Source organism: Asterias amurensis, chromosome 2, assembly GCF_032118995.1.
Source record: "Asterias amurensis chromosome 2, ASM3211899v1".
NCBI lineage: Eukaryota > Metazoa > Echinodermata > Asteroidea > Forcipulatida > Asteriidae > Asterias > Asterias amurensis.
Genome location: NC_092649.1, coordinates 26913400 through 26928151, shown reverse-complemented (window position 1 = coordinate 26928151; position 14752 = coordinate 26913400). Strand labels below are relative to the sequence as shown.

General features: G+C 40.0%; 2 protein-coding genes and 2 non-coding genes across 4 annotated transcripts; 3 read left to right on the top strand and 1 right to left on the bottom strand.

The window, feature by feature from the left end:
* The first annotated feature begins 257 nt into the window (after positions 1–257).
* Positions 258–329, top strand: Trnap-ugg (transfer RNA proline (anticodon UGG)). Its single transcript has one exon. It is a non-coding gene; the product is annotated as a tRNA-Pro (tRNA).
* An 892-nt stretch (positions 330–1221) lies between these two features.
* LOC139934008 (uncharacterized) lies at positions 1222–6477 on the bottom strand. The gene is made up of 2 exons (XM_071928272.1): positions 6357–6477; positions 1222–5315 (listed from the first exon to the last, which is right to left on the bottom strand). Exon 2 carries the CDS (start codon positions 5307–5309, stop codon positions 3033–3035), a length of 2277 nt encoding a protein of 758 aa, XP_071784373.1. The 5' UTR covers positions 5310–5315; positions 6357–6477; the 3' UTR covers positions 1222–3032.
* Trnap-agg (transfer RNA proline (anticodon AGG)) lies at positions 1739–1810 on the top strand. The gene has a single exon. It is a non-coding gene; the product is annotated as a tRNA-Pro (tRNA).
* Positions 6478–9495: 3018 nt separating the features above from the next.
* LOC139954467 (uncharacterized) lies at positions 9496–14303 on the top strand. The gene is made up of 2 exons (XM_071954274.1): positions 9496–9589; positions 11847–14303. The coding sequence occupies exon 2, from the start codon at positions 11853–11855 to the stop codon at positions 14187–14189; it is 2337 nt and encodes a 778-aa protein (XP_071810375.1). The 5' UTR covers positions 9496–9589; positions 11847–11852; the 3' UTR covers positions 14190–14303.
* The last annotated feature ends 449 nt before the right edge of the window (positions 14304–14752 follow it).

Below are 14752 nucleotides of genomic sequence, written 5' to 3'. Positions count from 1 at the left end.
TGATCTTATAGTCACTTTCGGTAAAATAAACTTCTGTCAATACTTAAATTAATGTTCTTCCTTGAGTCTCTGGTTCGACCGGCGTTGATTACAACATCATGTGACGTTGCTCAAATACTACGATGACCACAAACTGTTTTACAAACAGAACATAGACTTGGTTCCAAGTCCGTGATCGTGGTTTTTAGTAGTCCTGCATGATATAGCCGATACATTATTGGCTGAAACAGCGCCCTGTTGTGGATAATATTCAAGTAGGCTGGTTGGTCTAGTGGCATGATTCTCGCTTTGGGTGCGAGAGGCCCCGGGTTCGACTCCCGGACCAGCCCTTCATTTTCCTAACTGTTTGACCACCTTTGGCCAAGTCAATCAAGAAATACGGTTGTTTTACACTCAAAGCACTTAGTCTTCAATTCAGCTTACTAATGTATACTTCTTCAGACTGCAAAGGCCTGGCGATTTAATTTTCCTGACAGTTTAAGTATTTTCCTCCTTCAAAATAAAAAAACTTTGTTTACTGTGCTCTTCTCATTTTTTGCCAATGGCCAACTTGCTGCCTGGAATCGTTTTAAAAGCACTCTAAAGAAAACCCTCCCCGGGACAGAATTGACCCTGATTCCAGCTCTGATGGTTCCTGACCCAGTTGTGGGTCAGGCTGACCCGGGGAATGGTTAAAGTAGGGGCCGGAATTTCTTTCAGATTCAGTTTGTCATGTAACGTTCCTGTGCCATTCTGACTTCGGGACATACTGACCCCAGATATTAGTGACCATTATTGTGACCCATTTACATTTAAAATGACACAGACTAATCCGTGCCATTCTGACTTCGGGACATACTGACCCCAGATATTAGTGACCATTATTGTGACCCATTTACATTTAAAATGACACAGACTAATCCATGCAAAGAAACACAATTCAATTTTATGTATTTTAATCCCCGTCACCATATCCTACATAATCTGAATACTGGGCCATATTATTTAATTTACACCACTCTCTTCGTTTGATATTATCATAAAGATGTGATGGGGGAAAGCATGTTAAAGGCACTGAACATCATTGGTATTTGTGACCATCCACCACCAATGGGCTGTAAAGTCGCACTTGCACATTGTAGAGCCTATTAAATTGTTTGGGTTTTCAAGAAATCTTTGAGAAATCTGAATAAACAAGTAGGTGGCTTTTAGAAATCATAACTTCGTCAAGAAAAGTCTGATTTAAATGTGGATGGTATCATTTTGAAGGCTGATTACACACTCTCTCCAAAAATACATTGATCCCATAACAGTAAAAGTGTCAACTTTACAGCCCATTGGTGGTGGATGGTCACTTTGTCAAAGACCACGTATCCCAATTCGTGGTGTGTCCCAACATTATGCATAAAAAGCAAAATTCAAAAACGACGGTCAGAGGGAGCCGTTTCTCACAATATTTTTTTTATAATCATCGGCTCTTCACTGAACGTTTACCAAGTATAAGTGTTTATGCTACATGGAGTGATTAAACCAATAGTAAAGTCATAATTTCACGAGGTGTGTTCGTCCTTGTTCATAATTCAATCGTGTTCCTGTTGCAACTGATGAGAAAATCAGTCAAGTGAGAAACATAATTTCCCAATACAGTCCTTGAACTTTAACCTCCCCCTGGTATGTCCTCACGAGAGAACTTTATTTGTCGAGTGTTTGGGGCTGTAAAATTTGTGTTTAGTTAGCAGACTTTACCGTTAATGTTAATGGCTGGTTGGTCTAGTGGTATGATTCTCGCTTAGGGTGCGAGAGGTCCCAGGTTCAATTCCCGGACCAGCCCGATTAGAATTTTAAACAGCTGTCATACAGAGACGAGTAGGACTTTTGGAAAAAAGTACGTTACCTTTTGGTTACAAAGATGAACAATCCCCGTGATGCAACATTCACATTGCAATACAAACATTAGTATTTCAATAACTACTATATTTTTCTTCCATTCTGTGTATTATACAATGTGTTATGTAATCTTTAGCGCAGTATACATTTGAATTATCACTAAATCTATAATGTTAAAAAAAAATAGAAAGACCAACCCAAAGTAGACGAGGCTATACAGGTATTTTTTATTTTACATTAACTAAGAATACTCCCAAATAACTGCCGGGTTAAAATTGACACGGGGTGATTTGAACTCGGATTCTATGTCAGCTTGACCCATTCTGAGTCATGTTGACAGAGATTCCAGGTCGTACTGTGCCATAATTGGGTCAAGCAACACAGGGTCCGGATCACGGACAATCCTGACCCGGAAGGTTTAAGAGTGTACTATTAATTATGCCATTATTATTGTGTATAGTTTTAATATACAAAACAGGCTATATATAAGTATTGATATCTTTCAACTTCACAAGAAGATGGAAAGGGTCTTAAGAACCAAAAATAAAAAAATACACTTTTATAGGAGTATAGGAATTATGTAGCAGTTCTGGCTAATACCACGGCAAAGTTTTGACTATTTTATAAAGTTTCACATTTTTAAGCATTTTTTTTGGTGATGTTTCTTATTATAATGTACAAGACGCCAGCAAAAACTGGGTTAGATTTTCTGAGTATTTTTGACAAAACTTTATCACTAATTTTGTGTTTGCAAATCATGCACCGAACAACAACTGTTATTGCGGCTATTACCTATTACACGAGAGTCGAGTCGCGGATTGGTTTTGACTACTAAAATTTAGAAACCTTAAATTAACGGTGGAAAAATGAGTGGATCGTTGGCAAAATGTGTGACTCCACATGGAATTACAAATGTTTCAAACTCAATCGGTCGTTTTCGGAGTAACAAACAAAACCTGTTTTCAAACATCGAGTTTTGAACCAGTGAGGTCAAACATTGTTGAGTAATATCAATGGAAGCTTTCCATCGTGCTCATCTAAGGCCTGCTGTTAAAAAACTGTGCTTATGTTATTTACAATTTATTTTTACCAAAGTGTTGTGGATATTCTTTAAAATATACAACGCTTCTGTATTTGTGTGTAAAAAGCCAGCGCCGTTTCCCAAACTATGGGCCAGACACACTTTCATACAATTCTTCATCTCCTTTGTTCTCTCCGTTGCCTCCACTATGATCCTCAATGGTCTGAGCATAGGTCTGAGATGGTTGGCGACGCCCTGTAATAGGACTATCCGCATATCTCAGAGTGGTCTGCTGTCCACTTGGAACCTCATAGCCTCCGCCAAGGGCTTTGTTAACGCAACCTCCCTCCGAGTCATCAGTGTCACCTTTACGGAAGTCAACTTTCAGATCGGAGGTTTTAGTTGCAGATGTGGAGTTGGCTTCTTGCTGTTTCTTGCGATACCGACGGAGGAATATGATACCAGCAAATACAGCAATCGTTATTATAATGGTGATAAACATTGTGGGGAGAACGGAAGAAGCAAGTGAGTGTGGCTGTGGGGCGTCTGATTTAGAGGTAGTCACTGTAAGGTTGACCTCGGCTCTCCCTTCACCCAAGATGTTGTGGGCAAGACATGTGTATCTCCCTTCGTCATGTTTCTCCACTGGTGTGATATGCAGAATCTTTCCTCGCAGAATGGTGAATCTTCCTTCGTCATGAGCTAGTATCTCTGTGTCGTTTGGTGAGAGCCAAGTTACGGTCGGTACAGGAATGCCAGTAGCTGTACATGTAAGAGTCACAGATTTTCCAGTCAGGGCTGTCAGCTGCTTGTCCACCATCGCCATCGGTGCTTGACATAAGAAGTCATGACTGTCCAAGTCTGTTATCACTGACCCATAGTAATGATTCGGTCCTTCACATCGAGGCTCAACGTATGGTGGACTGTTACGCAGCCAGTCTCGCAGACCTGTGAGCCTACAGTCACACTGCAGTGGGTTGCCTTCTAGCTCGAGTTTGGACAAAGCTCTATTCCTCCCAGATAGAGAATCACCAGGCACGATCTGGATCAAGTTATAACTCAGATCCAGTACTTGCAAGTAATCACAGAAACCCAAGATAGTTTCTGCGTCGTGAATTAGATTGTGAGCCAGTGAGAGATCCTGTAGGTTTGTATGATTAATAAGAGGACAGTCCTGCAGGTCGACCAGCTGAAGCTCATTTTGGGATAAGTCCAAGTTTATAATTTCAGGCACCAGTTGAAACATCAGCATGTTGACGCTAGTGAGTTGATTCCCTGCGAGGTACAGACGCTTCAACGACAATAGACCCATGAAGTAATCAGCATGTAACGTGGTGAGTCGGTTGTTGGTGATGGACAGCTCAAATAAGATAGACTGGTTGAAAAATACTCCAAACAAAGACGTCAGGGCATTGTCGTCGAGATAGAGTGACCTTAGCATGGTGAGTTGACTCAGTGCAGTGGATGAGATGAACAAGAGACGATTATTGGCTACATGCAGTTCAGTCAGATCGACAAAACCTGACAGGGTTGTCGAGGACAGGTTTGCCAGCAGGTTGGTATCGGCGTTTAAGAACTCCAGCCCTTCGGCCCAGTTTGGTTGAATCAAGGAATCGAATGAGTTGTTGCTCATGTCCATTCTCTTCATCGTGTTTCTGTACTGACTGATGTAGAATCTATTCCAGTTTGACAATCCATTACTGCCTACGTTTAATGTGTCTAAAGTTGCGTCAATTATTACAAACTGTAGTTGGTTGTGATTAAGTGAACATACATCGATGCTGAGGTCTGGGCCACGGATATCCAGACTTCGTATTTCATTGTGATCAAAAAGAAAAGAAACATCTCTAATGTTTGGGCCATAGAACGAACCAAATGAAGTCAGTCGGTTGAATTGTATGCTGACAACAATATTTGACAGATCTTGTTGGCTAAAATAACTTATTAAATTAAAATCGGCAGAGAACCGCTGCAAGGTCTTGCAACGTTGAATATTAGATAAACGTGTAATGGAGTTATAGTCTACTGAGAGCTCAGTGAGAGAGCTCAGCTGACAAGTATTCGGCCAGTCAGAAATGACGTTGTGATCAACAGACAATATCTGCAGGCTATCTAGCTCACTGGATTCCAACAGTGACGTCACATCAGATATGTTATTGTAGTCAAGGTACAGTTCACCCAGGCTGGAGAATGTGCCGTTGAAATCGTCTGGTGACAGCTCTGATATGTTGTTGTGGCTTAGATCCATGATGATGGCGTTTGGGTAGTTGACGGGGATGCAGTCAAGATTGAGCGAGGAGCAGTCAGCCTCCGCAGTGACGTAGTCGTAATCACACCGCGCGTGACTGCAGGTTGATGACTGAGAGATGCCGATACAGACACCAAGACAACAAAGAAACAGTGTCCATTCAGTGGATCCCATTGTTTCCTAAAGAAGTGACAGATCAACAAATACTCCCGTCAACCACAAAGTTGCTCAGTGTTTTTGCGCAAAAGACGAACAAGGAAGGAACATTATTAGGCAAACACTTGTTTTCTTAGTATACGTTTCTACACTTTCCAGTTGTTAGGAAACATCTCACGGTTGGGAATAGAACTTTAGTTTATCAACTTACTAGGTATTTCACGAACTCCACTGAATATTAAGGAAAGGGTGATAAGAGGATTGTCTTTGCTACAAGTCCGCTTTAGCCCCCCCCCCCCCCCCCCCCCCTCCCCAGCATGGTTGTGGCGCAAAACAAAATAGAGATAAACACTTTTGTTTGGAACAAAAAACAAAGTCACGCTACAACACGCTACAATATGTTGGATAATAATATGAGATACTTTCACGTAGGTGACCCTCAAACTTGGATCTGAAGATACATGCAGCAAATTAACTTATTTATCAACCTAAAGCCCGTTCCCCTACCCAAATTTAAAAAGATGGTTCGATACACAAGCCAAACTGTCCATTCCCTGAACTTTTAGAACAATATTAATCTCTTTCTTAATATTGCAGCACATTTTGCACTCTCACAATACATAATCACTCAAGGACACCCATTGAGTAATCTGATTTAAAGACACTGGACACTATAAGTGATTGCCAAAGACCAGTCTTCACACTTGGTGTTTCTCAACATGTGCATAAAATAACAAACCTGTGAAAATTTGAGCTCAATTGGTCGTCGAAGTTGTGAGATAATAAAGAAAGAAAAAACACCCTTGTCACACGAAGTTGTGTGCTTTCAGATGCTTGATTTCGAGACCTCAAAATTCTAAACCTGAGGTCTCGAAATCAAATTCGTGGAAAATTACTTCTTTCTCGAAAACTACATCACTTCAGTGGGAGCCGTTTCTCGCAATGTTTTATACTATCAACCTCTCCCTAACTTGTTACAAAGTAAGTTTTTATGCTAATAATTATTTTGAGTAATTACCAATAGTGTCCACTGCCTTTAAAATGTTTTTTTTTAACTGTACATACCTATGGAGTTTTCGTTGCCAACAATATAGGAAAAACGGAGAAAATGTTTCAGAGTCCAGGTTATTTTTGTACAAACTAACTTCCTTATGTGATCAAGGTACCACAACAAAGTATACTAAATTTGTTTTGCTGATTCTAAGGTGCACCATCAATGCCATGGAAAAAACTGCTTTGACAATCGGCTCGGCGTAAAACTTGAGATCAAATAAGATATATCTGAGGTTCAGACGTTCTGTTGTTCGCAGTCACGTGTTGGGATTTATTTGATAATAATGGATATCAACGAATTAAGTTGTACACCCCTCTGAATATTTCCCCCAACTTGTTCATCATTTATAATGTAGCATTTCGTGGCCCCCATACTTTTTGCCCCACCTTATTTCTAGGGGCTTCCCCTTTATGTCATTACAGCATACTTGGTGCTTTGATATTAAAATATTTTGAACTTTGATCTCCATTATGGTAGAATAACTGAACTGAAAGGCGAGTCAACATCAAGATCACCATTTGAATATGATGGTCGTGAATATTATACAGCCAACAGCAGCAAGGTTAATACGTACTGTACTATAAATGGTTTGTGTACAAATAATGCTCGTGATACAGAACTTATAGAAACACATGCATTTGTATGGGTCTTAATCATTCCATTGAAAATTGCTTTTGCGGTCTCTCCTACGGTAGAATGTATCACAGAGTCTAGTCCATTCGAACTCGAAAAGTATCTAAATCTATAGGTCTCAGTGTTTTCGAGGCGTAAATCAAGTTGGGAGGGGAGAGTGGAGGGGTACGGGCTAGTCGCCCCCCCCCCCTGCCACGGCTGAAATTTAAAGGCCTCGGTGTTTTTAGTGGCCTAAATCAAGTTGGGGGAGAGGAGGGGTACGGGGCTAGTCGCCTCCCCTGCCACGGCTGAAATCGTCAGCGGCTTGTGGTGACGTAGTCGTTGAACCAGAGATGCAGATTGTGTTTTGGGGGACAACACCCCCCGCCCCCCCCAAAAAAAAAAAAAATATATATATATATAAAATAAAATAAAAATAACTTCGCAAGGAGAAACTCGGATTGAGAATTACATGTGAGTTGCTGGCCCTTGGTGTGCTTGCTTGAGGACAATTTGGAATATTTCAATTTCAAATTGGAATCAGCCTTTACAAACAGGGAGTTCACACAGACATTTCACAGTTCCGTTTTGCCTGGTTGTTATTTTCTTGTACATCAGATAAACCGGGTTATTCACAAACTCACATTTCTCAGAACTCAAATTATGAGCATGGTAAAATGAACACAATATACAGCAAAATACTGATTATGAAGTTTAATATACTAGAACTTTTTTACTATTTTGTGTGTGAAATATTTCCCTCTGTGATGAAGTCGTTTTATAGAGAGAACTGTATCTGAAAACCCCAAAAGGACAAACTGCAATCGCAATAATTTCGGTGTTACAACCAAATTAAGGAAAGTGTGGATTACATGCTGAGAAGTGTTCTTACTGTTTTCTGCTGATTTACACAGCGGATTAAGCCAAACTTGGTTTCATTGGATGACACACTGTCCATTCTACCAAACCTGAACAACACCTTTAAAGGCACTGGACACTATTGGTAATCACTGTTAGCATAAAAACTTCCTTGTTAACGATCAATGGAGAGGCTGTTGATAGTATAAAACATTGTGAGAAACGGCTCCCTCTGAAGTAAAGTAGTTTTCGAGAAAGAATGTTCCACTAAAATATTTGAATTTTATTTCGAGACCTCAGAGTTTGATTTTGAGCTCTCGAAATCAAGGATCTGAAAGTACATAACTTCGTGGGACAAGGGTGTTTTTTGTTCCATTATTCTCTCGCAACTTCGACGACCAGGAGTTCAAATTTTCACAGGTTTGTTATTCCGTGCATATGTTGAGATACAACAAATGAGAAGACTGGTCTTTGACAATTACCATAGGTGTCCAGTGTCTTTAAGAACCCAATGTAACTCAAATGGTGTTTGAAGCTTCGCATGGTGTGGAGAATAAGAGAAACTTAGATATCAATATGAATAGTAAACTTGCGGGACAACCATGAGTAAATCTCTATTTGAAGGAGTGGTGGCTCTAAAAAGAGCCGGTTTGGTCTCGACGTTTCGAACAATACTCTTCTGCTGAAGACGAGCAGAGTATACTGTTCGAAACGTCGAGACCAAACCGGCTCTTTTTAGAGCCACCAATCCTTCAAATACAGATTTTACTCATGGTTGTACCCGCTAGTTTACTATTTATATTTATATTTATAGTTTCTCTTATGTAACTCATTCAATGGCGGCACGTGATTCATATTACGCTGCAAGTGCAACGAACCATTACTTCAAGGATACGTGTCACGGTACACAATGCTGGATGAAAAGTACCAAAACTGACACTGTCAACAAAATAGTATAATACTCAACATCTAGAGTCACGAGTTGCTTGTAAAGAATTACAAATTAAGTTTTAGTTTCCCGTCAAAAAGGGAAATAGAGTGATTTTGTATAAAAGTATCAATTGTATATAGCAATTGGAGTTGCTATGAACTTCCTTATGCTATTACCTTAGCCAAACTTTTGACATCCCCCACACACACCCAATATATTGAACAAAATTCCTAGTTAAACATTAAACCGAGAGACGTGGACACATCTTCATGATCTTATAGTCATTTTCGGTAAAATAAACTTCTGTCAATACTTCAAAATACTCGAGGAAAAAATTTATGTTCTTCCTTGAGTCTCTGTTTCGACCGGCATTGATTACAACATCATGTGATGTTGTTCAAATACTACGATGACCACAAACTTTTTTACAAACAGAACATAGACTTGGTTCCAAGTCCGTGATCGTGGTTTTTAGTAGTCCTGCATGATATAGCCGATACATTATTGGCTGAAACAGCGCCCTGTTGTGGATAAACCTCCGTCACTCTCAGCCTGAGATTGCGAGTTTAGAGCGTGTGATAGCAAATCTGCCAGGGAATTCTGCGTGGCCTATGAAGAGAAATAATCGCAGTCCCAGACTTGAAATCAAGTCTAACAGAACAGGGAAGTTCAACAGCGATATTTTGTTTCGAACCCCATCCACATTAAATTGAGGTAACATCGTGACAATTCAGTCACTTTGTGCTCAGACTCTGAGATACCAGTATCAAGAAAGGAGAAACTTGATGCGTTTCTTTTACAAGAGGATTCTTCTGCCGATCTTTCGAAGGGAAATACAATCGAGTAAGTGAATTCCTTTTTCCTAATAGCACCAAGTTTTGTGCTCTTTGTTTTAGTATTTGTTTCACTTGCCCTATATCCATGACACACCTTCAACTGCTCATTGAAGTTATGACTTTCTGTATTAAAGCCATTGGACACTTTCGGTAAGCAGTTTTGTCCAAAGGCCCACGCTTCGTGTATCACACAACTGATATAAAAAATAACAAACCTGTGAAAATTTAGGCTCAATCGGTCATCGGAGTCGGGAGAAAATCACGGGGAAAACCCACCCTTGTTTCCGCACGTTTCGCCGTGTCATGACATGTGTTTAAAATAAATCCGTAATTCTCGCTATCGAGAATTGATATTGTTTTACTGTTTTCTCAAAAAGTAAAGCATTTCATGGAATAATATTTCAAGAGAAGTATTTCACCATAACCTTCTGTAAACCCTGAAAGTTATTTGTAAATCTGTAAAACAAAATCTGTGCTGAAAGTGTATAATGGCTCAAAGAAATAATGTGCACTATTGGTAATTACTCAAAATAATTGTTAGTTAAAAAACTTACTTGCTAACAAGCAATGGAGAGCTGTCGATAGTATAAAAATAAAATAAATTAATAAAACATTAATAAAACATTTTGAGACACGGCTCTCTCTGAAGTAACGTATACTTTTTGAGAAGGAGGTAATTTCTCACTCAAATTATAAAAGACTTCAGCTGCAGCCTTTTAGTATGTGATTTCGAGACCCCGGATTCAGATTGTGAGGTCTTCAAGTCAAGTATCCGAAATTACACACAGTAATGCAACAAATGGTTTTTTTTTTTGTTTTTTCATTATTCTCCTGCAAATTCGATGATATTGAGCCCATATTTTTACAGATTTATTTAAAGGCAGTGGACACTATTGGTATTGACTCAAAATAAATTATTAGCATAAAACCTCACTTTATAACGAGTAATGGGGAGAGGTTGATAGTATAAAACATTGTGAGAAACGGCTCCCTCTGAAGTGACATAGTTTTCGAGAAAGAAGTAATTTTCTACGAATTTAATTTCAAGTGTAGAATTTGAGGTCTCGAAATCAAGCATCTGAACGCACGCAACTTTGTGTGACAGGGGTGTTTTTTCTTTCATTATTATCTCGCAAGTTCGATGACCGATTGCGCTCAAATTGTCACAGGTTTGTTGTTTTATGCATATGTTGAGACTGTGAAGGCTAGTCTTTGACGATTACCAATAGTGTCCACTGCCTTTAAAGCATACTTTGGGATACACCAAGTGAAAATTACCAAACGTGCCCATACGTGACTTTTAAGTATAACATTTAAAAAATCGTTTCTGCTTTCAAATGTACCGTTTTTCGACATGATTTAAAAAAAAATCATTTTGTTTATTTACTTTAATATAGGTTTAATCAGTAATATTCGACAATGAGCGCCCAATTCAAACGTCGCGTCACTCAATATTGTTCGCAGTCATGTACTATAATTTCATTTAATGTTCAAGCAAAATGTTATCTTGCTTCGTAAGGTTGCAATTAAACAGATACTGGGGCAAGCCTGATCTATCAATGTAACTATAATAATTATTCGCTCAAACCGTGTTTAAATTATATGCAGCTATTTGCAACGTGCATTTTTTTAACATCAAAAATCATTTTCGGGCAGGCATTTCGTGTGAGTGTGTGATTTGATCACTAAAAAATGGGGCACTTCTTTAGACTTTGAAAGGTACAAATCACTTCCAGTACGATTTTTTTTTCTCGATAAAATGCATACAACATTGCAAACTAAAGTATTTGAAATGGCAGTCCGTGTCGTTTTAAAGGCACTGGACACTTTTTGTAATTACTCAAAATAATTTTCAGCATAAAAACTTACTTTGTAAACGAGCAATGAAAAACTGTTGGTAGTGTAAAACAATGTGGGAAACGGCTCCCTGAAACCTAATGTAGTTTTTGAGAAGGAAGTAATTTCTCACTCAAACTCAATAATTCAGGCCTGTGTTTAAATTACCTCTTAAATTCTCAAAAACTGCGTTACTTCAGAGCGAGCCGTTTCTCACAATGTTTCAAATTATCAACAGCTCTGCATTGCTCGTTGCAATGTAAGTTTTTATGTTAACAATAATTTTGAGTAACTACCAATATTGTCCAGTGCCTTTAAAATGCCAAACTAAAATCAACTTTTAAAACCCGTTTGCCTCTATGTAGTCTTTAAGTTGACGATCAATAATTCGACCGAATAATAAAGATTTTCTATTTCATTCTCTTCAGATTACAATGGGATCACTTGGAGGTGGAATGTTACTCTTCTTCTGTTTAGGAGTTTGTATTTCAATATCCGCATCATCGACCTGCAGTCATGCGCAGTGTGTTTACGACTACGTCACTGCAAAGGCTGACTGCTCCTCGCTCAATCTTGACTGCATCCCCGTCAGCTACCCAGACGCCCTCATCATGGATCTAAGCCACAACAACATATCAGAGCTGTCACCAGACGATTTCAATGGCACATTCTTCAGGCTAGCTGAATTGTACCTTGACTACAATAACATAGCTGATGTGACGTCACTGCTGGAATCCAGTGAGCTAGATAGCCTGCAGATATTGTCTGTTGATCACAACGTCATTTCTGACTTGCCGAATACTTGTCAGCTGAGCTCTCTCACTGAGCTCTCAGTAGACTATAACTCCATTACATATTTAAACAATATTCCACGCTGCGTCACAATGCAGCGGTTCTCGGCCGATTTTAATTTAATCGGTTATTTTCATGTACACTTGTTTGATTCGTTATATACTGATATCAGCCTGCAGTTTAACCGACTGACTTACGTGGGTTTTCATGTGGACGGTAGTTACGGAGGTAGGCCTACTTCTTTTCTTTTAGATCACAATAAAATACAATATCTGAATATCCATCGCCCAGACCTCAGCATCGATATATGTTCACTTACTCACAACCAACTACAGTCGGTAAGCATTGGCGCAACTCCAGATACATTAAACGTAGGCAGTAACGGACTGTCAAACTGGAATAACATCCACTTCAGTCAGTACAGAAACACGATGAAGAGAATGAACATGAGCAACAACTTATTCGATTCCTTGATTCAACAAAACTGGGCCGAAGGGCTGGAGTTCTTAAACGCCGATACGAACCTGCTGGCAAACCTGTCCTCGAAAACCCTGTCAGGTTTTGTCGATCTGACTGAACTGCATGTAGCCAATAATCGTCTCTTGTTCATCTCAACCACTGCACTGAGTCAACTCACCATGCTAAGGTCACTGTATCTCGATGACAATGCCCTGACGTCTTTGTTTGGAGTATTTTTCAACCAGTCTATCTTATTTGAGCTCTCCATCACCAACAACCGACTCACCATGTTACATCCTGATTACTTCATGGGTCTGGTGTCGTTGGAGAGTCTGTATCTCGCAGGGAATCAACTCACTAGCGTCAACTCACAGATGTTTCAACTGGTGCCTGAAATTCTTACCTTGGACTTATCCCGAAATGAGCTTCAGCTGGTCGACCTGCAGGACTGTGCTCTTATTAATCTTACAAACCTACAGGATCTCTCACTGGCTCACAATCTGATTCACGACGCAGAAACTATCTTGGGTTTCTGTGATAACTTGCAAGTACTGGATATGAGTTCTAACCTGATCCAAGTCGTGCCTGGTGATTCTCTACCTGGAAGAAATAGAGCTTTGTCCAAACTCGAGCTAGAAGGCAACCCATTGCAGTGTGACTGTAGGCTCACAGGTCTGCGAGACTGGCTGCTTAACAATCCACCGTATTTTGAGCCTCGGTGTGAAGGACCGAAGCAACACTATGGGGCAGTGATAACAGACTTGGGTATCTCCAACTTCTCCTGTCAACCTCCGTTGACAATGACAGACAATGACGATGTGATAGTCGTGTCTGGGCAGAGTGCGACTCTTGAATGTACAGCTACTGGCATTCCTGCTCCGACCGTAACTTGGCTCTCACCAAACGGCACCGAGATACCTCACGATTGGCAAGGAAGATTTGCTATTCTCCAGGGGAGGATTCTGCTTATCACACCACTGGAGCTTGCTGACCAAGGGGTCTACACTTGCCGGGCTCAAAACGTGCTCAGTGAGGTTGACACAGCTATGGTGAACGTTACTGTCACAAATCCAGATTCCCAAATCTCAGACCCTTCTCCATCTCCAACAAACACACCCCAATTTTCTCTCCAGCTGAGCGTGTCTGATATCCCTACTATATTCATTACCTTCGCCCTAACCTGTTTTATGGCTGCTTTGATTTTCTTGTTTCGGAGGCTCTACAAGAGAAGATACAAAGGGTCGATCTCTAAACATGGAAGTAAGATCTTTAAAGTCGGTTTTCGTAAAGATGACACCACCGGTTCTGGTGGAGTGTACATGAACCAAGTCTTCAACGAAGACCACGAGACTCCGAATGACAATCAAGTCGCCCGTAAGAGATACATGGCTACCCCTGGGAGAGAAAACCCGCAGTGTCAGACCGATGATGATACCTATGAGAGTATTAGCGAAGGCATCGAGAAAGAGAGCAAGAATGATGGGGATGTGTATGAGACTGTGTCTGCACCATGTCGTTAAATGCTGAAGCTTCAAGGACGTCTGTACCATGTCGTTAAATGCTGAAGCTTCAAGGACAATCCAGGCAGGCAGAATTTGTAAAGGGTCTAGGTACTTTTTGTACCACAGAACACAATGTCCACAGATTTACATAACTTACACTGTTTGAATATAATGATAGAAAGCTTACCTTAAAATATTGCTTGCTGAGGTGCTGTAGTTTTTGAAAATGGGTAAAACAATGTCACGAAAATACGTTTTACATGATAAATAATGTTCGTCTCATGAGACGAAAATTATATTCGTTACTTGTTTTACTCATTTCTCAAAACCTACATCACCTCAGCGAGTAATATTTCAAGGGAAGCTTTGTACCATTATATTCAAACAGTGTAAGTTACGTAAATCTGTGGACATTGTGTTCTGTGGTACAAAACGTACCCAGACCCTTCAATACAGCCAGACAGAGTTTCTGTCATAAATAGACCCATCACCATTGTACTATGGGCGGTCTCGCATCAGACGAAACTACAAGTTCCCACCTTCTATATCAAGTTTACTCAGTTTATGAAGGACCTTTGCTT